Source organism: Carassius auratus, chromosome 41 (genome assembly GCF_003368295.1).
Source record: "Carassius auratus strain Wakin chromosome 41, ASM336829v1, whole genome shotgun sequence".
NCBI lineage: Eukaryota > Metazoa > Chordata > Actinopteri > Cypriniformes > Cyprinidae > Carassius > Carassius auratus.
The window spans coordinates 18957568-18980829 of record NC_039283.1 but is presented as its reverse complement, the minus strand read 5'-3'; the positions used below and the strand labels follow the sequence as shown (position 1 = coordinate 18980829).

At 35.6% G+C, this 23262-nt stretch overlaps 2 protein-coding genes across 2 annotated transcripts in view; both read left to right on the top strand.

Moving 5' to 3' along the window:
• On the top strand, positions 1-15038 carry LOC113059176 (DENN domain-containing protein 3-like). The gene is made up of 24 exons (XM_026227476.1): positions 1-59; positions 2277-2394; positions 2886-3147; positions 3439-3554; positions 4379-4488; positions 6284-6395; positions 6528-6647; positions 6862-7080; positions 7149-7264; positions 7604-7759; positions 7840-7936; positions 8019-8122; positions 8288-8466; positions 8566-9090; positions 9972-10228; positions 10325-10489; positions 10912-11041; positions 11127-11234; positions 11549-11679; positions 12029-12195; positions 12561-12700; positions 13664-13776; positions 14164-14301; positions 14777-15038. Exons 2-24 carry the CDS (start codon positions 2311-2313, stop codon positions 14978-14980), a joined length of 3753 nt encoding a protein of 1250 aa, XP_026083261.1. The 5' UTR covers positions 1-59; positions 2277-2310; the 3' UTR covers positions 14981-15038.
• Positions 15039-18869: 3831 nt separating this feature from the next.
• LOC113059175 (focal adhesion kinase 1-like) overlaps positions 18870-23262 on the top strand; it is a 50221-nt gene continuing 45828 nt past the window's right edge. The window contains exon 1 of the mRNA XM_026227475.1: positions 18870-19094. The gene's annotated coding sequence lies outside the window, so the exon portion shown is untranslated. The remainder of the gene's footprint in view (positions 19095-23262) is intronic.

Sequence of the window (23262 nt, the reverse complement as noted above, 5' to 3'; positions counted from 1 at the left end):
TGTTGTCTCAACCTGTCCGTGCCTTAATTTCACTTTCATAATACCGGTGATCGACAAAGGTACGTGCATTCTTATCTTTACAGTAAAGATGGGCATTTATTTACATGGTTAGAATATAAAATAAAATTCAGTGTTATCGCCTTATATTAAAACTTTAAGATTAGCCTATTTATCTGTTCATTGAGAACATCAGCTGCTCTTCGAGTTTTTTGCAGTTATTCTTATTAGGTCAAATACTTGAATTATTACAGTTATCGTTCTTGAATTAGCAAAACTGTTAATACATTTTGGCTAAATAAAACCAGTGAATCATTATCTGAAGTTGAAGAATTGACTACAATGTGTTCTTTTTTCTATTCACCTACAGCTCCATTTGTTACAGTATCTTATATATATATTAGTGCTGTCAAAATTAGCGCGTTAACGCATTCGATTAATTTGAAATATTTAACGCGTTAAAAAAAAATAACGCAATTAACGCGGTTGCAGTTTTTTTTTATTTCCAGTTGTGGCCTATGTGTGTTCAACGTGCAAAGAAATATGGATAAGACCAAGGAAGGACTTTTAGACGGAAAGTTTCAGTATAAAACTCTGCCGGATTACTCTTCAGTCTGCCACAAGAAACATTACTCTTCATTTAGTCTGCCACAAGAAACAGCAACATTAAAATCATGAACTCAAATGTCATTGTTTAAAAAACAAAAAAAAACAATGACTGTAACAGTGCGTAAATCAGACCTTTCTGTAACGCTAACGTTAATAAGCTTAAACGAAAATAATGAAATAATTGTGTAGCGGAGTATTTTTTGTACACAGTGCCGCGAACTGTCAATCACTCCTGTGCGCGTGCATCACTGTCCTCCTCGCAGCTGCAGCAACTTGCGCTCGCTCTCTTCATCAAGCTTTAAAACAAAAATATCATATTGTCTTTGTGCATAGGCTATAGATTAATTAGATAAATGAATATCTAAATTTGTGCCTTGCCGTCTACGGTATTTTTTTAGAACTTAGAAAAAAGATGCTGCAGCCAATGAACAGCCAGCGGGGGCTGCAGGACGACTCAACCTCCGCAGACAGTTTGTAATGTTTATCAGACAATAAATACTCAAATACTCAAGAATGTAGTTTCTGCTCTCGGATGGATAAATTAGGAAGCTTGCATTGTGAAGGGAGCTCTGAAAATCGGCAGTGCAGGTAAAAGATTAAAACCTCTATTAAAACAGATGTCCAAATGAGCGTACCGGTACGCTACAAGCACGTTCTGGGCGCACGGAGAGGTGGCGGTACGCTCAAGAGCTATATTTGGAAGTGAAGGTACTGAGTACTGGTGCGTATCGGCCCACTTAAAGCACTGGCAATGACTATACTTTGGAATTTTTTTGCAGTCCACTTAGAATTCAACATGGAAATCATTTTTGTTTTTATTGGCATTGATTGTTTTGAAATTCAAATGGTACTTACATGCCTGTGTTTTTATTTCTGTAATAAATATGGCTTTCAAGCCAACAGTTAATTTGGAGGATATTGATGGTTTATTGCAGGTATGTTGTTTACATGAGAAAATCTGTTACAAGTTAAACAAAAATTCCAATAAACAGTCATATTTTGAATTTAAATAGTTTCTTTGTCTTGAGTTTACATAAATTATTTACATTTTACATTTACATATCCAAAAAGTTTCAGTCTTTTAATTGCGATTAATCGCGATTAATCGCGATTAATTTTAAAAAATTGTGCGATTAATTAGTTAATTTTTTTTAATCGATTGACAGCACTAATATATATATATAATTGGCTTGCACATAATTATATTTATAAAATGTGTAGCATGTTGTTTAAATTGTGGATTGAATACGTGTCTAAAATGATAATATGTCCCACCCTTGCTATTCACGTATTCTAGCCTATAAGCTCTTCAGAAAAAATTTTGTTTGTTTGTTTGTTTTTTTAATAGGTATTTTACTCTTGCAACACCTGCATGAGTCAAATTAAAACCAGGAACTTCCCAGAGCAGGAAAATTAGATTATTGGCACATCTCTTTTATCTGTGGTTTCCGTTGTGTCTGTATAATAATAACTTTTTTTATTTAGTTTCCACAACCATGCTGTTGTGTTATTCTATCTTAATATAGTATATTTAAAGTTCATCACATATAATCTACAGTGTTAAGCAAAAAATGTTTTACTTCTTTTAGATTTCAGTCCACAGCCCAGGAGCTACACATTTCTGAAATTGAAATGAATATGTGTGTTTTCTTCACTGATCTCTCATACAGATCTTATAAGGAGTGCCAATCCTGTTGATTATCAATGGCAGACGGTCTGCCTTCAGGATTACTGAAAGCTTGTATCGTTGTTGGACCTGAATATGATAAACTGAAGGAGCTGTCCCAGGTAAAATAATTTCCTTCGGCAAGTTTTTGTTAAACTGTTATGAGGTTTAAGGCACAACAGATCTCTTCATTTAAAGCAACTTATGCATCAAACATGATGGAACAGGTCTAGAGCTATAGACTAGATTATGATGGAATCTGCATTTTGTTTTCAGTTTTAACTTTGATGTAGATTTTCAATTTTAAAGATAATATCTGTTGTTTTTTATATGAATGAAATATTTCTTTTTATTTTATTTCATAGAGGTTCATGGGAGTTTGTTTGTGAAAGCTAGACTCTGAAAGGTGCTAGAATTAAGGTTCATTAAATTATTTCTTTTATTTTATTTTATTTGATCTATTTGATATGATTTGATTATAGATTTATTTATTTATTTATTTATTGCATCTAAAAAGGGAACATTGCTTTTGAAAAAAAAAAGTTTAAAAAGATGTTTATATTATCATCAGATTGAGTCATATCAGTGGTCATGAAAAAGCATTGTTGTCCAGTCTTTGCTGCAGGTGAATGAAAGTCCTCTACCACTGCTCGATCCTGTGGTCCTGCAGGTCCACGCACCTCCATTTGTGTCTACAGAGAATCTCAGTGAACCAGCCGTGAGAAACCTAAGCCAGACCCAGCAACAGCACTTCTTCAATAAGAAGAAAAATGATAGGCCTGTTATTAAGGCTGGCAACCCCAAAGAAGAAACCACAGAGGAAGTCAGTGTTCCCAAATACCTGGACCTGGCGCTGCCACAACTCTGCTTTCCAGGTGAAACTTTTGTGTGCAAAAGCTTGTCTGGTTGTTGAATCATATCAGTGCATTCTGCTGAAACCCTGTTCCATGCAGATCTCAATAGATTACATAGTGTAATACTTCAGAAACATCTCTATAGGATTTGTTCCAATGGTCAGCACACAACAATATAAGAGAATAATAATAATTGTTTTAACTGACTGCAATGCTGTAAATGTTTAATACTGTAGTTCAGTTCACAGTAGCTGTAACTTTAGTTTAGAATGATTCGATTAGAAAAATATTCATTTCTTTCTTTTAAATCAGGTGGTTTTCAGATAACTAAGGAGCAAAAGGATGAACAGTTTCACTTCCTAGTCTTCACTGACGTGTTTGGAAACCAGTCTCATGGAGTAGTTCTCCAGTACAGTAGATCAATACAAGTAAGGTTCATTTTTTATATTTATATAACACCTGTGCTGAACTTTTTATTAAAGTTTATTACTCTCTGGGCTAATAACATTTAAGATTACACTTAAGATTTATTTAACAACTTTAAGATTATTCATCTGTTCATAGACAATTCCAGTTTAGTGAACACTTTTGCAGTTATTCCTATTAATTTTAATGGTAAACATTTTTCAGTTATTCTGCTTGAATTAGCAAAAATGTTTTAAAAAAAGAAGGCAAAATGAAGTCAAATGCAAAGTGAATGTTCCTGCTAACAGTGCAAGTATTGAGACCTATATGCAAATACTGAATATGCAAATATTCTCTTTTCTATTGAATTTTAGGCAATTGATTTACAGCTTTTTTTTCTTTTTGTTTTTGTTTTGCATCTTGTGGATTGAATATGTGTTTAAAATAGTAACATATTAATATGTCCTATTTGGTTATTTAAAGTAGACACAGGTCATGTTAGGACAAAGGACAAATGGGGACATGGGTTATGTCCTCATAAGTCACACTCTCCTTGTAATACCTGTGTCATACCCATGTCATTATACAGAGTTGTGTCCTGATATGTCACAAAAACAAGAGCACACACACACACACACACACACACACACACACACACACACACACACACACGTTCATATGAATATCATTTGTCTAATATCACAATATCAAACTAATACCATTGATTAATGAAACTGATACTGCAATGGGAAGTACTTTCCAGACTACATGGTGGTTTTTCAGTTGATATTCTTTTGATTAAGGCACTGACATATTCAAATATTTTGTTTCAAACCCTGCTATACAGGAAGGAATGCAGAATGGACGCCACAAGTCTCCACAACTCTACATTGGTTATGCAATATGTGTTATATCAAAACACCCATATTACAATGCTCTCAAGGACTGTCTGTCTAGGTAAGATTCAAGACATTTATTCACATGTACTAAAAAAAAGGAAATATTTGGGAAACAAAGGAGAATATAGGGCTGGGCAATATAGCAAAAAAATGTATCACAATATAATATTTCATTTCGGTATCACTCAATAATTATTGAAACTCTTTTATAACCCTTCTTAAATAGAGAGCAGTAGAAAAAAGGTTTAAACTGAACCGCTGTATTTTCCATTTAAAAAGAAAACATTTTTCTCTTAAACAAAATAACAAATAAAACAAAATAACAAAATAAAATCTGAAACAAATATCTCCTTTTTTATATTTTCTATGCAGATTAAATATAAGTTTAAGGAAACTGTCATGATTCTGCCTTCATGTCCTGACTTTTCTCTAGTCTTGAGGCAGGATCATATGGCCTTGTCTTTGGGCCATGTGCTTGTGTTGTCTCATCCCCTTGCCCCGCCCCCTTGTTATCCTAGTCTTGTCGTGACTGCCTTATCTGTGCCACCTGTTGTGTCTTAATTAGTTCCCCTATTTAGATCCCCTAGTGTGCTCTGTCTTTTGTCGGTTCATTGTTCCTCATTGTGATTGTTCCACATTGTGATATGTGTTACTCCTTGTTCCTGTGAAATATTGTTACTCAGTGTTGCCCTTGGAAGAAGACGTTGTGAGACCTGTTGTTGTTTATTTGTAGTTAGTGTTCTTGTGTTTCGAGTCTTTGTTTATCGTGTCTTGTTAAGTTATTTAGTGTCTACCCTAGTCATTGTTTTCCCCCTCGTGGGTTTTGTTTACCCCTTTTTGTGTTAATAAATCCTGTGTTTGGTACATCCTGTCTGCACTTGAGTTCCTCCTTACCCCTCCACATGACAGAAACATCTGACCATTATCCTGAAGCCACAGGAGGGCGAAATGAGCACAATAATGAACCTCATTATACTGTTTATTCAATGCAATGATATAAAGGCTGTCTATAAAAAAGTGCATATCATCTAATCTTATATTTAGAAATCAAATATAATTTAATAAATTGCATTAACAATATGAACAAACATCATCATCTTGGTTTCAAGCCGTTTACTTTGGCGCCGGGCCAAACAATATATTCTCTGCACTGAGCTTTTATATTTCTCAAATACTTTAAATGAAAAATGCAACATCGGAGCATCTTGTGGGCTTAACTGGACAGACTAACAAAATCTACAACTACACTTAGCCTACATCACCATCACCTTATCTCGTGCACCGCTGATAATGCTCCCTGAGCCACATCTGAAATTCAAATAAACAATTTTTGCATTCGAATGCAAATTAGTTTTAATTTTGACTAATATACCTTTTTTTTTAATTCAGTCTGATCTTCGCAGGCAGGCACGACACTCAGCATGTGTTCGTGTGTTATGTTGGCTGTCTGCTTGTCACTCATAACACCCGCCTTTAAATTTTTCTTATCATTATCGATGATGGTGTACTTTAGATAAATATAGAGACCGGGCTAAGAGGAATAGGAGAATATATGACAAGAGACTTATCAGCAGTACTAGATTCTGCTATTCTGTCTTCATAAAGCACTCAGTTTGTCTATACTATACGAAACACACATACAACACATATATTTGAAATATTTGAATTATTGTAAAAACAGAGCTTGTTTTGAAATCACTTTAGACCCACAGTATTCACACAATTTAGAGAATTACCTACAAATAGTTTTCTTTGCATATTAAACTGATCTAGGAGAAAGCATTCTTACATCCAAAATGACACACACACCACCTTTTCTTCCATTTCCTGAGTTTTCTCTCTCCCATCCGCAGCCTCTTAGGTCAGCTCAAAGTCTGTCAAATGACTGATATGGAAGAGCAAGTGAAGGAATTTTCTGCTAAACTGGCTCTAGTCCCAGTCCCTCCTCCTGGCCAGCTGTATGTGGTGGGTTCTTTTAGACATCTAAAGTTTATCAGAGTTGGAGAACTGAAATAAAATTGTCATTGTGCAAAAAAGTCTATGCATAATACAACATGCATAATACATGTGAAGTATTTATATTATTTGTTATGTCAGGCATTCACCTTAAGCCCTCTGACGATTGTCCTTCCATCCAGAGAAGACAAAAACCATCCTGTTATCGACCTGGACTTGCATCTTCCGCTCTTCTGCTTCAAGTCTAGAGAGCTGCTGCAGGTCTCAAACATAAATGACTTAATGCGGAAATAAAAATAATTGAGGGGTTTTCTTTGTTAGCAGTTTGTGTGAACACAGACGGTCTGGAAATCACAACCAGTCAATTTTAGATAAAAAAAATTTTTTTCAACGTTTTGACGAAACAAAAATGTTAATGAATGTTTTGGTCCACATCACATTGAAAAAAATGTTATATGTCTCTGTTCCCCTGCAGATCATTGCCAGTATACTCACAGAGCAGCGTATGGTGTTCTTTTCCTCAGACTGGGCCAAACTTACTCTGATCATAGAGTGTTTCATGTTGTATATTTGGCCCCTGCACTGGCAGCACACACTGGTGCCTATACTGTCCCACAAGATGCTTGACTTTGTTATGGCCCCAACTACCTTCCTCATGGGATGCCACATCAGCCACTATGAGGACGTTGCCAAGGTAAAGCCTAAATAATGGTCTCTATTAACTCATTCAGCTGTTCTTTAATTCAGGATTTTGTTTATCAGATAACAGATGACCTGATTCTGATCAATATTGATGAGGGAACTGTGTCCTGCTCTGGCTGTCATTATGTTGACGTCCCAGACATCCCGCAGGCAGCTGCTCAGCGTTTCAAGTGTCGGTAAGAAACATTATTCTACTGGAGTAATCAAAATATACAAGATATTAATAAACTCACAGAGACCAGGGGCCTGCACAATGATAGTAGCTTAACAAACTCAAGTTGACAAATCCAAATCATCCAATCAGGCTTTGTTGGTACCATGATGCTGATCATCAACTTTCTCGTCACCTCAACTAATCCTACACTCCATGTGTGATTGATTTACTATAAGGTCACAATCTAAACTGAACTCTAAACCAGTTTCATGGTATAGGCCCCAGGTCCCATTATATGTTCGTAATGTATTCAGTCATGTATTTGTCAGAATTGTAATTGGTTTGCTGGATCTTCATGTAGAAGGAAAGGTCTTCAATTACACTATGACTTGGAAATGGTTCATCAGAGAATATGTAGCAGTCTTTATGAGCTGCGGATGCAGAGAAGACAGTGGCAGCACAGGCTCAATTTGGAAATACAAAACATCACCCTGGAGCTCATCGTTAACATGTTTAGGTCAGTAAGAACCTATGCAGGAAACTAGACCTGATTTTTCTATCTTCTACACATGTGTAATGAAATGTTTCTTTATCCAGAGATGTCAGTGATAACCTTAATTACGAACACAGAATCTTTAACACTGATGAGTTTCTGAAGACCAGGGAGCCAGACGACAAACAATTCTACAAAAAGGTGGCTTTCAATTTAATAATATGTCTGGTCTACAAACATTCAAAATAGAATAGAATGACTGGTGGCTTTTTATTCATGACAGGTCTTGGAAACACACATTTTCCACTCCTTTTTGAAAGAACGTTTGAATGGAAAAAGAGACAAATTTACCCAAATGGAGCTCAGTACTCAGACAGAAGACCAAAAGTAAGTTGAAGCTGTGTTGTCATTTTCGAACAAATGTCTTTGCCAAGTTAGAATAACATATTTCACACATTAATAATTGAAATGTTTAGTGATTTTTGTAAGCATTAAATTGATTGAAAGTGACAGTATATATATATATATATAATTTGTTATTCATTTCTGTAGATTGTGTAGATCGATGGATTACTCCCGCAGACCCACCATAAAGGAAATAGTTTTGCGAAATGGTTCTTTAGAGAGCGGTTTGAGCAAACGTCTGGGCTCAAGTCTCCCTGACCTGGACAACAAGAAACACCTGACTCTCCTCAAAAAGATGTCTCCAACTAAGATCATTCCTGGAAAGCGTAAGAGAGCTGCAGTACTGTAATGCTGTTTTGTATTTACAGATTATCATAATATATTTATGTTACTGACCGTCTTTGTGAAATTCCTTATCCCAAAAGCTTTGAATACTCCAGTCAGGCCATTCAAGATCTTCCAGCTCCCAGATTTCCCTTCTCCCTTGAACTACCCCAATGTACTCCATTACTTTGGAGATCTTATCCTCCAGCTGAACAAAGCCATATCAGCCACCCCACTTGATGATTCCTCCCTGCTAGCAAGATACTTTTACCTGCGCGGCCTCATCAACATGCTGAGCTCTAAGCGACTGGATGCCCTCAGCGACTTCCAGAACCTCTACAAAACAGATATTGCGATTTTTCCTGGAGAGCTGGTGAAGACGCTGATGGACTCTCTGCAGATAGAGGATAGAGTCCAGGTAGAGAAAAGATCTGAGCTCAAGCGGCTCATCTGTCAGGTGAAGAACAATGAAAAAAGCGAGCATAAGGGATCAGACTATCACGTGAAGAAGTTTGAGCTGCCCAAGACCCCTATGCAGCTGGAGGAGTTTGTGATGTGCACTCAGCAGTCTGGTATTGTGCGGGACATGGCCACTTCACAGAGACTGTTTGAAGCTCTCATAGTTGGTAAGTTTAAGCTGTACTGTGTCATTGTATAAAACCATTAAAGATACGCAATATATTTGTACCATACCGGTAAGTAATAGACATAGAATTTTTGGATAGAGATAATAGAGATAGAATATTTAATTTATTGGTACTTTGCTGTCTTCTATAGCTTTGCTGTATTCTATAGTTTATACTTAATGTTTGGCAAACCTCAGGCTATTAATGAATATTAAAGGTGCAATGTGTAATATTTACAACGATCTATCTACAGAAATGCAATATAATATACATAACTATGTTATCAGATGTGTATAAAGACCTTACTTAATGGACCGTTATGTTTTTATTACCTTAGATTGAGTAATTTCTATCTACATACACCACGGGTCCCCTTCCATGGAAGCCACCACCATGTTTGTATAGTAGCCCTAAATGGACAAACTGTTCAACAGAGCGTGTTTCGTCACTTTGTTGTTCTTGCGAATAAAACACTGACACAATGATGAACAAGTACATTAACATAGTATCAATTTATTGAATAATTAAGTAAAAATAAGTCCTTGATTTACCTTTGCTCTCTGATGTCTTTACCGATGACATCTTTACCTGTGTCGGTCACGGTAGCTTCTCTCAAGGGAGGGGCGAGCGGGGGACTGAGCCATTGGTTGCAATTCACAACCTCACCTCTAGATGCCGCTAAAATTTACACACTGTACCTTTAATTTTCAAACTGTACAATTCTAAGACTTGTAGTGTTTAATCATAAACTATATTTTGAATACATTTTAACAAAAATACAATAATACAAATTAATTTAAAAAAAAATCTGAAAAAGAAAATAAAAATATTCTGCTAGTGTTGTGTAAAATATTTTATTGTAATATGTTTGTTCTTCTCAGGTGGTCCGAAGCATATTCATCCAGAGATGTTCAGAGTGTTTTATAGCTTCTGTAAACAGGCCGAGGCAGGAGCACAGGACATTGACCTGCCTGCTGAGGTCCTGGAATGTCTAGACAACAATGAGTGTGTGTACAAGCTGTCCAGCCCTGTGAAGACCAGTTATGGTGCTGGCAGAATTGCCATGACTCAAAAGAGGCTCTTCCTGCTGACAGGCAGATGTCGATATGTTGAGATTGCCAAGTTTAGGGACATTGAGGTTTGTGAGTCTTTATACCTATAAGCTGTAATATTCCTTTTAAAATTAAATGAGAAAATAGTGTTTGTGGTAACCGTATGAATCCTGTGAACCCAGGAAGTGAACCTCTCCGTTGCCCCGCTTTTGAGGATCCCCTCTCTAAAGATCAAGAACAGCCTAAGGAAGGAAATATTTGAGGCTAATTTAAAATCTGAGAGTGAACTGTGGAACCTGATGATCAAGGAGATGTGGGCTGGGAGAATGATGGCAGACAACCATAAGGTCAAATTCACCTGTACTGTCAAATATCTCAAACTGGAGTCAAAACATGAAATATAAAATGAAAATTTTCTAGAACAATTATTTTCTATTTTTCAATTTCATTTATTCATGTAATGGCAAAGCTGAATTTGCGTCCATTCATTGTTACGGTACGGTAACAGGGTGTTGTTTAGGGAGTAATAGTTTTGAAAATCATACACATCCTTTGATATGGCCTACCAGTTCATTCCCATTTACTGCCATTAGATAAACATCTATGATAAACAATATGCTGTTTTTAATTTTTTATTAACGATTCAAGTTTGTTTCTCTTTTCTTGTTTGAGACGATGACTGTTATTCCTTTTCAAAATCAATGCATGTCTAAACTACAAATGCACAAAATACTTTAGTTTGTGTTCTGTGGTCTCTTGTGTTTATCAGGACCCCCAGTGTGTGCAGCAGGCCCTGACCAATGTCCTGCTTATGGATGCAGTGGTGGGATGTTTAAAGACACCGAAGGCTATTTGTGCTGCCTCCAAACTGGCCTATTTTGAAAAGCAGCGACAAGAAGGTGTGTCTCACTCCCTACCTGTAAGAACAACTGCATGATGAAGACAAGACAGTTGAATTAAAGTATCTTGTCCTCATTCCCACAGTCCCCATGATCATCCCCAGACCCACAGCAGAGACTCTGAAACACAAGATCAATCCGTCCCAGAACATGACGCTCCCTCAGTCTGTCGATGTCTTACTCTACACTCCAGGTCTGCATGCAGGAGTTTTTGGTGAAATAGAAAAGATATGTCTGGGTTTGCCCTGTCTAATCTGTCCCCTGATAGACTTTGTCAGATTATGATATACATTATTTCAGTTCAGGTTATTTTTTCAGACTGAAAAGTGAATCATACTGGACAAATCTACATACTGCATGAATTGAGCATATGCATGTAATCAAATGAATTTTTTTTTCCAGTTATAAATATAAACTTTATTTGTGTAAGCATCTGTGTTATGTAAGATTTATATAAACTGCTTGTGTTAAATTTCATGTTAAATCATTCTTTTTAACATCTTCCAGGTCAGTTAAATAGAGATGTGGATGGAAACCCCAAGCTCTGGTGTGCTCTCAGCTGTGGGAAAGTGGTTGTGTTTGATGCTGTCAGTTGGTCCCTGATGCAAAACTGTATTCATTTAGGAGAATCTCGACTGGTAAGATGCTGCTGTTTGATTTTAAGATTTAATATACTGATATATTTTAAGATTTTGATTTAATATATTGAAGATGATAGAAAAGTACTTGATATCAGCAATATCAAAAGTTTAATTTAAGAAATCTATTTAGTGACCCTGCAGTTGTTGAGAATGTGTTGTTCAAGTGGGGCCTGAGGGACCTCAGTAAATTGTATATCATGTATTGTACAATCACCTTGCCATAATGTTTGCAGCTTTTGTCTTATACTTCTTATACTTCTTTGGATCTGTGGAAGAGGGAAAATTGCAGTCTATATCTCAAAACAGATTTCACACAGTAGTCTTTTTTTTCTTTTTTGGTGCCCAGAACTGCATGATGGGATTGGACCAGAAGCAGGTGTGGATTGGTTCTCAGGACTCCGTCATTTACATAATTAACATTCGCAGTATGTTGTGCCATAAACAGCTGACTGAGCACCGTGGAGAGGTCACAGACTTTGCCCTGGAGAAACTGAACCCTGAGAACAGACCAGGGTGAGTACTAGACATTAACATCATTCACTGGGTCTGTATCCTGGCCGGATTAGACTGGTTGGATTAGACCGACTGCATTGCAATATATATATATACATTTTTTTTGGAATTTATTATATTTTTAGTAGAATGTACATATATGTGTTTTTATATATATATATATATATATATATATATATATATATATATATATATATATATATATAAAAACACATATTTGGTTTGTTATATAGATAAAGGAATTAAGAAAAATATTATTTACTCCAAAAATACAATTAAAAGTGTTCCCATCAGGTGGCAGCATTGTTTGTGGTACTTTTTGTATATTTGGCCATATACAATTTCATTTTGATGTGCTCTCCAAGCCAAGCACAGGTGTATTCCTGTAGTGCAGATGGCACTGTGATCGTTTGGGACGTCCCCTCTCTGAAGGTGAAGAGACAGTTTCATCTGTCCTGTGACAGACTGCAGTCCATTCAGATTAACAATGACGAATTATGGTGTGGTAAGTTTGAGCTTGGTAAAACTGTCCAAAACTGTTGTTAACCAGAAGGTCCAATACATACTGTAAAATGTTTACATATTACATTTTACAAAAGCATTCAGGTGGCCAATTTTTTGTTTTTATTTATTTATTTTGCCAATGGATAGCTTAAAGGGGTCATATAATGTGATTTCAGTTTTTCCTTTCTCTTTGGAGCGTTACAATTTATTGGTGCATAAAGAAGATATGTAAAGTTGCAAAGACTAAAGTTTCATATCCAAAGAGATATTATTTATAAAAGTTAAGAGTCAACCATGGCTACCTGAAATGGCTCGTCGTAACACGTAAGGTGCTTCTGACTCACAGTCTGTAAGCATGTTTACATATTCAAAGGATTTGCTACTGATGATTCAAAAGTGAGTTTTCAACAGTGTAGAGTAGTGTTTGTTGTTTGTCGTTTCTCTGATCACAAATGCAGACAATGTTTTTATGTTTACATGGCATGATATGCTATGCAACATGTAAAAAGACAGTAAAAGTCATTATAATAAGTAATTATGTCCCCACTGGATGCAACAAATGGCTCGTATATAATGGGTTTTATTGATTTTGTCTGGTCATGCCTGGACACGGCATCTCAGTTAGGTAAGGGGCATAACATTTCCAACACACACTTGAGGTATTAAGCCAATCACAATGCACTGAATGGCTGGCCAATCAGAGCACACGTCACTTTTCATACCGATGAGCTTTGTAAAAATCAACATGTTTCAGAAAGGCAGTGCATAGAGGAGCAACAGAACAATGTACAGTATATGGGAAATAATGTGTTTTTTTAACCGCATGAACACATTGCAAATACGCAAATTATGTTCTTTTTAGCAACATCGCATGACCCCTTTAACATTATTGAATGTTATTGAATATATTAGCAATCTATACATTACTTAATTTCAATTTAGCATGTGTTTATTGCTTGTGAAGGTGCCAAGGATTGTGTCATGAGGCTGAGTCCCCGTGGAGATCTGCTTTGTAAGATTTCCCTCCCAGATGATGTGAAAACCACATCCTTCAGCAGTTTCACACTGTTTATGGAGGTTTGTATTTTCATGGTCCGCTCACAGTATCAGCTGTAACCAAATATGACCCCCAAACATGATTATCCCCCATCCTAAAATATATATGGACAGAACATCTGTTATTATTCATAAAGACTCATATATGATGTATAAAAAAGCCAGTTTTAAGTTATAAATCTTTATTTATTATTTTAATGAATGAGTATTTATGGGATCTCTGTGTATGACTTTATGCTGTTTTAGTGTGTAGTTTTCCTTTGCCTTTTCATGCTGTTTGCACAAACACATTTGACACCCAGACAGGCAGAGAGGTCAGCCATGCCACTAAATGGTGTGAATTGCATAAAATTATAATGTGCTCAGATATAATGATTGATCTCAGGATCTTGTTATGTGTTTTTATAGAAAAGACAGATCTGGACAAGTTTCACTGACTCAGCAGAGCTTTGTATATGGGATTCCAGTGACCCCGTAAAAGCACCTAAACAGGTCACAGTCCCCAACTGCAGTGGGGTCACCTGTATGATCAGAGTGAAGGATCAGGTAAGATGTTACATTTTACATGTCATTTCCATGGTCATACTTTCAGGAATTTGAAATGAAATCTTAAGAAGAAAAAAAAGGTTTCAAATGTTTCTATTTTAAATAAAGGCTTTTCTTTTGAACTTTTCAAATGCTATTAATTCCTAAACACTTAAATCAGCATATGATTTCTGAAGGATCATGTGACACTGAAGACTGGAGTAATGGCTGCTGAAAATTAAACTTTGCCATCACAGGAATAAATTGCTTAAAATAAAAAAACAGTTATTTTAAGTTTAAAATATTCCACGATACTGTAATTTTATTAAATAGATGAAGCTTTGGTAAGCATAAAAGACTTCTTTCAAAAATGTTAAAAGATCTTAATGACCACAGACTTTTGAACAGTAGTCATTTCTTTTTGTTTGCTTGGATGAAATGTGAGCATATAGCACACTGGAAGAAAAAACGTGGTCTCTTCTTTCTCTTTCTCTAGGTCTGGATTGGTTGTAACGGGGGGTCCGGCCTCAGTAAGGTTGTGGGGAAGATCTTTGTGTTGGACTCTGAGAGCCTGAAGGTTGAGAAGGAGCTGGAGGCTCATGAAGACACTGTTCAAACTCTTTTCTCAGCAGAGGACCGATACATACTCAGTGGCTCTGCAAAAAGTGATGGCAAAATTGCCATCTGGAGAGTAGATTAAGCAAGCTTACCCAACAAAAGTTTTTAAGTTTTCAGCTTTATAAACGGGGGCATCATGATCTGTGACATGCAAATAGTTAATCAGTGCTCACAGCACAGGGGAAGAAATATATTCACAGTTGCCCTTTAAAATGTGCTATGTAATCCCTTTAAGTTTTGGTAAGTAGAGCTGTTTATACTGGTTTTGATTAGAGTTAGCCAATGATGGTAATGTGAGGACCAACTAGAAAAATCCTGAAAATTGCAAATATGTATTAAGATACATTAGGGATTGAAACAACTACTACAAGGATTTCTTTCTACAAATAGTCCTATGTTAAGAATGCTCAGATCTCAACGGTCTCGTTGGAAATATATATTTCTGTATAGCTTGTGGTTGTAAAATGTAAACAACAGTTTATTATATCTTTCTGGATTCATTTAAAAGCTCTCGGTCTTTTGAAAGCTGTTTTCTATTCCAAGAGAGCTGAATATAGAATCTGTTGAGGTTTGTGGAGTTGCCATGTACACAATTTCCTGTAAAGTCCTGGATCAAAGGGAACTGAGGACCAACCAGCAGCACTGCCTGAAGATGGACTGCAGCCGTAATAAGTAGATTGTGGAACGGTGTGCCAGTCCTCGTGGTGTCTCTGGAGTGGCTTGTAAGATTGTATGATACCCTCTTTGATGGACCTACTGTCTTGGTTTTTTGTAATTGCAGATCTGTATTTATTTTATATCAGAAATGTTTTGGGGGAATCTCACACAGAAATGCCTGGGTTGTATTTGGTCTCAAAATGTCTTTTTATTTCCTTTTTATAATTGCATTAAGTAAAAAGTAAATACAAATAAAACAATAATAAAGCATTTATATTATAGGCCTGGCTTAAATCGTGCTTGCATTTTGATGATATTTTATTGGCAGTTAAGCACACTTTCCCTAAAAGTCTCATTACTGCATGCAAAGAATATTACTGTAGTAATGTAATTATACTGTCCAACCTGTTACACTATTTTTAGAATAAATTCAGTACAACATCAGTAATAGTGCCCTTGGTTTTAAATATTATAAATAATAATGTATAAATATGATTGAAATAATGTATTACATTTTGCATTACAATAATAATAATGAGAATTTGTATTTATTCAGCAATAAGAAAAAAAAGAAATAATATTTATTAACCTGCTAACTGTCACCCCGTCCCGTATACGGGACGCCTACATTGACTATACTATATTACAATCAAATCTAATCTAATCTTGACAAACTATATATCGTTAAGGTCTTAGACTCCAAAATATATATTTTACCAATATTTATTGTTAAACATTATGTATGAAAAGTAATAGATGAATTTATGACAAGAGTGCACCCTCAGAAATCTACATTACAAAAAGAGGCTTTGACCTTTGTTTTAAAAAAAAGACTTCCTCGTTGCCTTTTTCTCTATCACATTTTAGAAATCATCAGAAGTTATATATCACTTGAAAACATAAAATCTCAAAATTCATCCTTCAAAACCCATTTTAAAATCAGACATTGCATTAGCATGTAAATGGTACATCAAAATCATGTTACAAAATGTTTTCAGTCATGAATTATAAAAATTTAGGTTTGTATCATGCACATTCATGTCTATCTTCAAAAACACAAGTGACAGTTAACAGGTTAAAGAATATTTTTCTTATCAATTATTGAAACATGAGATAAATGTGCTTTAAAATCATATTTTGTTGTGGTCTTTTTATTTTATTTTTTTAATATACAATCTCCTCCTAGATCAGCCCTCCTTTCCCCTTGAAAGCAGATTATTTAATGTCAAGTCTTTAAATAGCAATAATTACTGTGGAGTTTGTGCTTCCCTTTAATATTCAAATAAATATGAATTAATAAACATGGAGCCATTCTGGACCAGCGCTTTTCACTCTGGAGGTGTTAGCAGAAGGGGCCCTTGGCTGGATTTTTGCCGCCCATGCAGAGAGCAGTGATTGGCTGATGTGTAACATTCTGACCCTGGGGTCAGCCATCTAACTGTCAGATGTAATTGGAAGGAATTTTGGGGATGTGTCTGGAAGACAAAGCCAGCACACATCCATCCTGTCCCTAAGTCCCTGGAGTGTGTGTATGTGTGTGTGTAGGCGTGCAGCAATCCTTTCAGAGCTGCTGTGCGTGGCATAAGAATGAATTTGTATAATTGAGAAGCAAAATAACAAACCGTATTCATGGATCTTATTCATTTTGATGTCAAAGAAACATTTTTTTGAGGACATTCTTGGATCAAGTTGACAAGTACACCACTAATTTGCCAAATGAATCACAGTCAACTCCACATTCAGTACATATAATGTATAGTCTATTGTACCAGTAACTATACCTAGCTTATTTTTTCCAAAAGCAAATTATCCTCACTTAATATTTGTATTATTGCTGGGCAGCCTGAGGCCGATTCAGCCATACTGGAGCGAGCAATTCAGAACTGCAGCGTTGGAAAACATGATTCATTTAGCAAATCGGTTCGTTTGAATCGTTCGTTTCAATGAATCAATTCTTTTGAGACGTCAATCCAAAGTTCCCAGAATTCTACGCAGAGGGGTTACCAGGATGTCATGTTTGGGGGGGCATTTGGCTTGTTTGGGGGGGCAACATAGAAAATTGAAAATATCGGCACAAAATTAAGCTATATTACACACAATCTTTTTTAATGCATATCTTTTTCTAAGCCAGGAACCCAGAGATAGACACAGGGCCCCTATTAGACTATAGGGCTGTCACATAAAAGTTAAACCAGGTCAACAGATATGGCAGATTCATATATATAACAGATCACGGTGTTTGCCTGATAATGAGTGACAGGTGTTTGCTTGTGAGAAGACGTGTTACACAAGTAGGTTACCGAGAAGGACAAGAGAGTTCTTTAAATGAATCTTACATTACGTTTGTATAGAGAGGAGGTTAATTAATTTGTTTCTTCTTTTAAGCTGGTCCAGAAGTAGATGCTACTTTTAGGGCTGAAATGCTTCGTGAATTACTCATTGTAAAACACATTAGCAGTCATTATTTGTAGGAGTTTCTCTTAAATTCACCAGTTAGGAGCTACTTGTAGCCTCTTATAAGTTTCTTTGTGAATGCGGCCCCAGGTAAAAAAATGTTTTGATATGCTCATTTAAACAGTATGAGAACAGTATTTGAATGTTATTCTCTGGTTGTTAGTGGCTTTGGATAAAAGTGTCTGCTAAATGAATAAATGTAAACACGTAGGCCTAGAAATATATTCGGCTACAGGGTGTCAGGAGATTTAGAGAGTTGAAATAAAAGCTATTTTTGTAAAACTATAAGAATTTCAATTATGATATGATTAGCAGAGGCAACATAACTTTTTTTAAATATAGTTTCATATTTTTTTTAATTATTAGTGGTGCTTGCCATAGGCAAATATTTTTATTATTTTATGGGGGGTTGGAGTCTATGGGTTTGGTCTCCCACAGGGCTGGGTGATATAATAAAAATCGAACAATTTTTTTTTTTTTTTTTTTTTTAGAAAATACCATGATTTTATCCTGATTCTTTGTCATGTTGGTTTTTCTATTTTGCAAGCTGTTTGTTTGAGCATCACAGCCAAACTAATTTCCCTATTATAAAGCCTTTTAAGGTAATAAAATATGAAAGAGTGTGGCAGATATTTAGGCCAAAGTGCATGGATGAAAATCTTTGTCATTATTTTATCTTTGTTATTAAAAAATGAGAACAAAGATACACATTACAAATACAGATATTATAAAAATGTCAAGTCTTTACTGCTTGACAGATAACTGCTCCTACCTGTCGCATAGGCTATATGTCGTTATTTGTAGTTAGCATGCAATTCACTTTAGCTTAGAGAATCGGTTTTACAAAATGATTCAAAAGAATTGATTCAACATAATGATTCATTCGCAAATCGGTCATTACTAGCAGCAGGGAGAGTGAGAGCAATAGGGAGGATTCCGGCTTCAGATCCACTACAGACCCCACGGAGTCTGGACAGACCCACAAACAGCGCTAGCACGGGTTACAAACCCAAGCCAAACACTGCGGATTACTGGGTGTTTATCAAGAAGCCGCGTTTTTGGAGACATCCGATGAAAAGAATACGGTAAGTATTACTCCTGGTTAAGAATTCACATTTTATATTTGCTGTAATAATTGCTATAACTGCGTTAGCTTCGTAGCATAGCGTGAGGGTCTCATTTGCGATTGGACCTGGAGAGTGGGCTTGAAATGTTGTGTTGCATTGTGAGTGCCAGGTGTGTTATGTATTGGCAAGTGCTTAGGATTCCCGTATCATTATTAAAATGTTGATAAAAGTCATTTGTGCACGGTTTTTGCAGGACAAATGCTCATGGCAATACGAAAGAGACCATAAACAGTAATTTCAAGCCAATCACAGTGTTTTCTTCCTCGCGGACAAAGCGTTGTGACTAATGTAACACCAGTCTGCATGTTTAATAACCCGGTATAAATGTTGTGTTCGCTGCTGGATTGTTATGTTGAGTTAAGTGTGTTTTTATACAGTCCATGAGTGTGTCGCGTTAGTGGCTGTGTATCGTTGTCAGACTGTTTCTGTTCACATGGTGAACTGAAAACAATAACAAAACACAAACAATGCAAGTTTAGTGCGCTGCAAAGATTTATTAGTAGAATATGTCTGTGATGCTTTCTACCAATATTATGTATTAAGTGCAGATATTTTTACTTAATGAACACTAGTGCTGGTTATATTGGCAATGTATTATTAGGTACAGTAGGCTAGTCACCTGTTTCAGGTAGCCTAATATTTCGGATACATGGAGGAGGTGTTTCATATCAATTGGGGGTTGATAATTAGTTGACTTTTTTATCATTCATGATTTCACTTAATATAAGAAAAATATTTCGGACAAGTGTGAAAATTAATTTTAATCAACATTTTTTTTACAAACTGAGCGTGGAATATATTTTTAAATAATCTCGGGTCTGTAAGATTTCTTTAAGAATGATATTTTATGGATTCCACTTTCCACCAAAATATTAAGCAGCAAAACTGTTTTCAACATTGTAAATAATAAACACCAGCAGATCAGCATATTACAATGATTTCTGAAGAATCTGAACACTGGAGACTGGAGTAATGACTGCTGTAAAGGAAGATGCCACCACTGGAATGATTTAAATGTTAAAATGAATTAAATAAAAACAACTGAATGTTACTGTTTTTTTATGTTTTTAATCAAATAAGAGACTAGCAAAACATAAAAAAAGTCTTGACCCCAAGCTTTTGGGTGGTAGTTGTAGAATACTTGTTAACAGGAATTTTCTGTAAAATGTATACAAGACGTAGTCAACCAGACGATGAACACTATTAACAGCAATTATTATGTGATTGCATAGTAAGTAGCAATATTTGTTAGTTCTGTATGTTGTCTGTAATACAGTGTTGAATTATATTTATTGTTCATATCTATTGTATCACCTTTATTAAAATCTGAATCTTTGTACCATTGATAGTCTTGTAATCTGATATTCATAGATGATTGTTGACTGTGATGGCTTATAGATTAATGTTTTGCCTGCACTGGTGAACCATGACTCTGTCAAGAATTGCATTAAGAAAATTTGGTAAAGAAGATCCAGTTTGTCCGACCTGAAGTGCAGTCCAACCAGAGCACTGGAAATGTCAGGTGTAATCCTGGACATGATGAGTGGAATATGGATTTATTCAGCTACACCAGGCCTCAGGGTCTGTCTCCTCTGGGCTATTCATTAGATCAATTATCCTGGGCCGCTTTTAACCAGTATTGTGACATGTTGACATTTTTCCCTGTTATTATTGCTATTGATTGGCAGTGGCCATGCGCTTCTTACTGCTTTAGAACAGCTGAGGGTTTCATTCTGTTATAGTGCAGAGTGACAGGGTCAACGCATATAGCAACAATGAGATATTTCTGTCTGACTGATTTCTTTTTAATGGTGAATTTTTTTTTTTTTTTTTTACTTTTGGGAATATATTTCTGGGAGATACCATTCTTACAGATATCACATCATCCAAGGATGTACTATAGATTTTTTTTTATAGTTTGATTTTACTTTAATAGCTATTTTAGCTAAATAGCTAAATTATTACATTATAGGTTTTATTTGTTTTTGTCATTTAATTAGATTTTTAATATATATATATATATATATATATATATATATATATATATATATATATAGTTTTTATAGTTTTAAATAAACATTAACTTTGAGAATTTTTGATTTGGCAACTAGCTGAAATTATATATATATTTTTTTCATTTAATTTCTTTCTTTCTTTTTTTTTAAGTATGGTTTTAGTTTAGTTAATCATAACAACCCTGCACAAAAGAATATATTTAGAAAAAATACCTTGGTGGTTTTTAGATACAAACAGGCAATGGGATTAAATTAATACGGAAAAAACATTCTTCAAAATATCTTCTTTTTGTTTTCCACAGGGGAAAGTCATAAAGGTTTGGAACAACATGAGGGTAAATAAAATTAGGGGTGCACGATATATATATCGGCCTATGATTAATGTCCATAGATCAGCGGTAAATGCCATCAGGTGATTGATTTCCTATAAAGCAGCTGTTACTAAACGGAGCTGTTGTTAACTTTACCCGCTGATTGGAGAACCGGCTTTACTGATGAGATGTGCATTAATCATCGGCCGATATATGTCGGTGCACCCCTACATAAAATGATGACAGATAGACAGATGCCTTGAAGTAACCCACTGTAAAGCTGTGTCATATTGCATTGATTTAAAGTCCTCTTACCCGAATCTGCGCCCAAAAACTGGTCTCAGTTCAGCATCTGTCAGTTAGCAGCGTGATGAGTCTTTACGGCAGTGTCTCAGGCTCAGTGGTGTGACTGCTGAGAGGAGAGATAAGCGGTTAAGAAAGGGCTGAATTTGTGCACTGTAAGCAGAGGGGAGCTTTGAGAAGGGTCTGAAATGATGGACGTCTTTTGTAGACCATTTTGTTTAAATGAGTTAAAAAGTAAAACACTAAAAACTAAAATAAATTGTTTTAAGTAACATGATAATGTACTGTAAAAATGGATATTCATTTTGAGTTTGACTGAAGAGTATACATTTAATAGTGTTGTTAAATAATAAGTGTTTTGAAAGAAATTATAAGTGAGCGTAAGATGAAGGTAAATGTGTTTAAATGTAAAAACTGAGTAGCACAATGATACTTATATAGTGATAAATTACAAAAATGTTAAATAGCAGATGGTCAGTGATGTGGTACTGATATTGTGCATCCCTGAAAAATCATGTAGATAGATCTACCAATGCAACTTCCTGTTTGCATTCATCCTGCATGGCAAGTATGGAAAAATAATTGAATGAGGATGTTAACGTTTAAAGATATTTTCCAAACCGCTAAATTGTGAGCATAACATTTGGCCAATTTCTTAGTTTTTACTTTATTTCCTAGATTTATTCTTGGTGTGAAATGCTTTGGGTGTTACAATAATTTGGCACCAGTGTTTCAGTGTGTGATTATATGAATGATAACATCTCAGTCTCTTCTCGTGCTCTCACTCTATCAAATACCTGTCAGTCTTAGCACAGGCCTGGAGCTACAGCGCAGTCTGTCACAATAGACCAATGCTCCCTCCTTCTGCTCATTTGTGACAATTTTGCCATTTTTTCTGTTCTCGATGAAGGATGCGGCTCCAGTGTTTGTTTCGTCTCTTTTTCACAATTACTGTCTGTCTTTCTTCTATTTTCCTCGGTTGTGCTATGTGAGGTTTAGGAATATTGCCAGTTTTAATGCTGCCTGTGTTTATGAACAGTTCAGGGAGTGAAACCTGGTAGCTGGTGAAAAATAAGCCAGATTGTAGTTTTATAGATTTGGTAGAATACTGCAGTGTCTTTAGAAATAAATACAGTCTTATTTATACCTTTTGTTGTAGTTTTTTTTTGCAATCCATCAGAGAATTACAAAGTCTGGTCTAGGGATGTCAAATTTCGATTATTTCCATGATCGATCGTCGTTTAAATTAACGATCAATTAATCGATTAATCGTTAACCATAATACTGCAAAATGTGTCTATTGCAGGCACGCAGTCAGCGGTATGACAGGATGTGCAAAAGCCACACACAAAACGCTTTCTCGCTTGAATTAAAGAGGTTTTAGTCTGAATAAAATGCTAGTAGCAGGATTATAAAATGAATAGATGCGATTATGATCATTTGATAAAATGAAGAGAGCGCGCCATACTTTTGAGGTCATTTTACTTTGTTGACAGT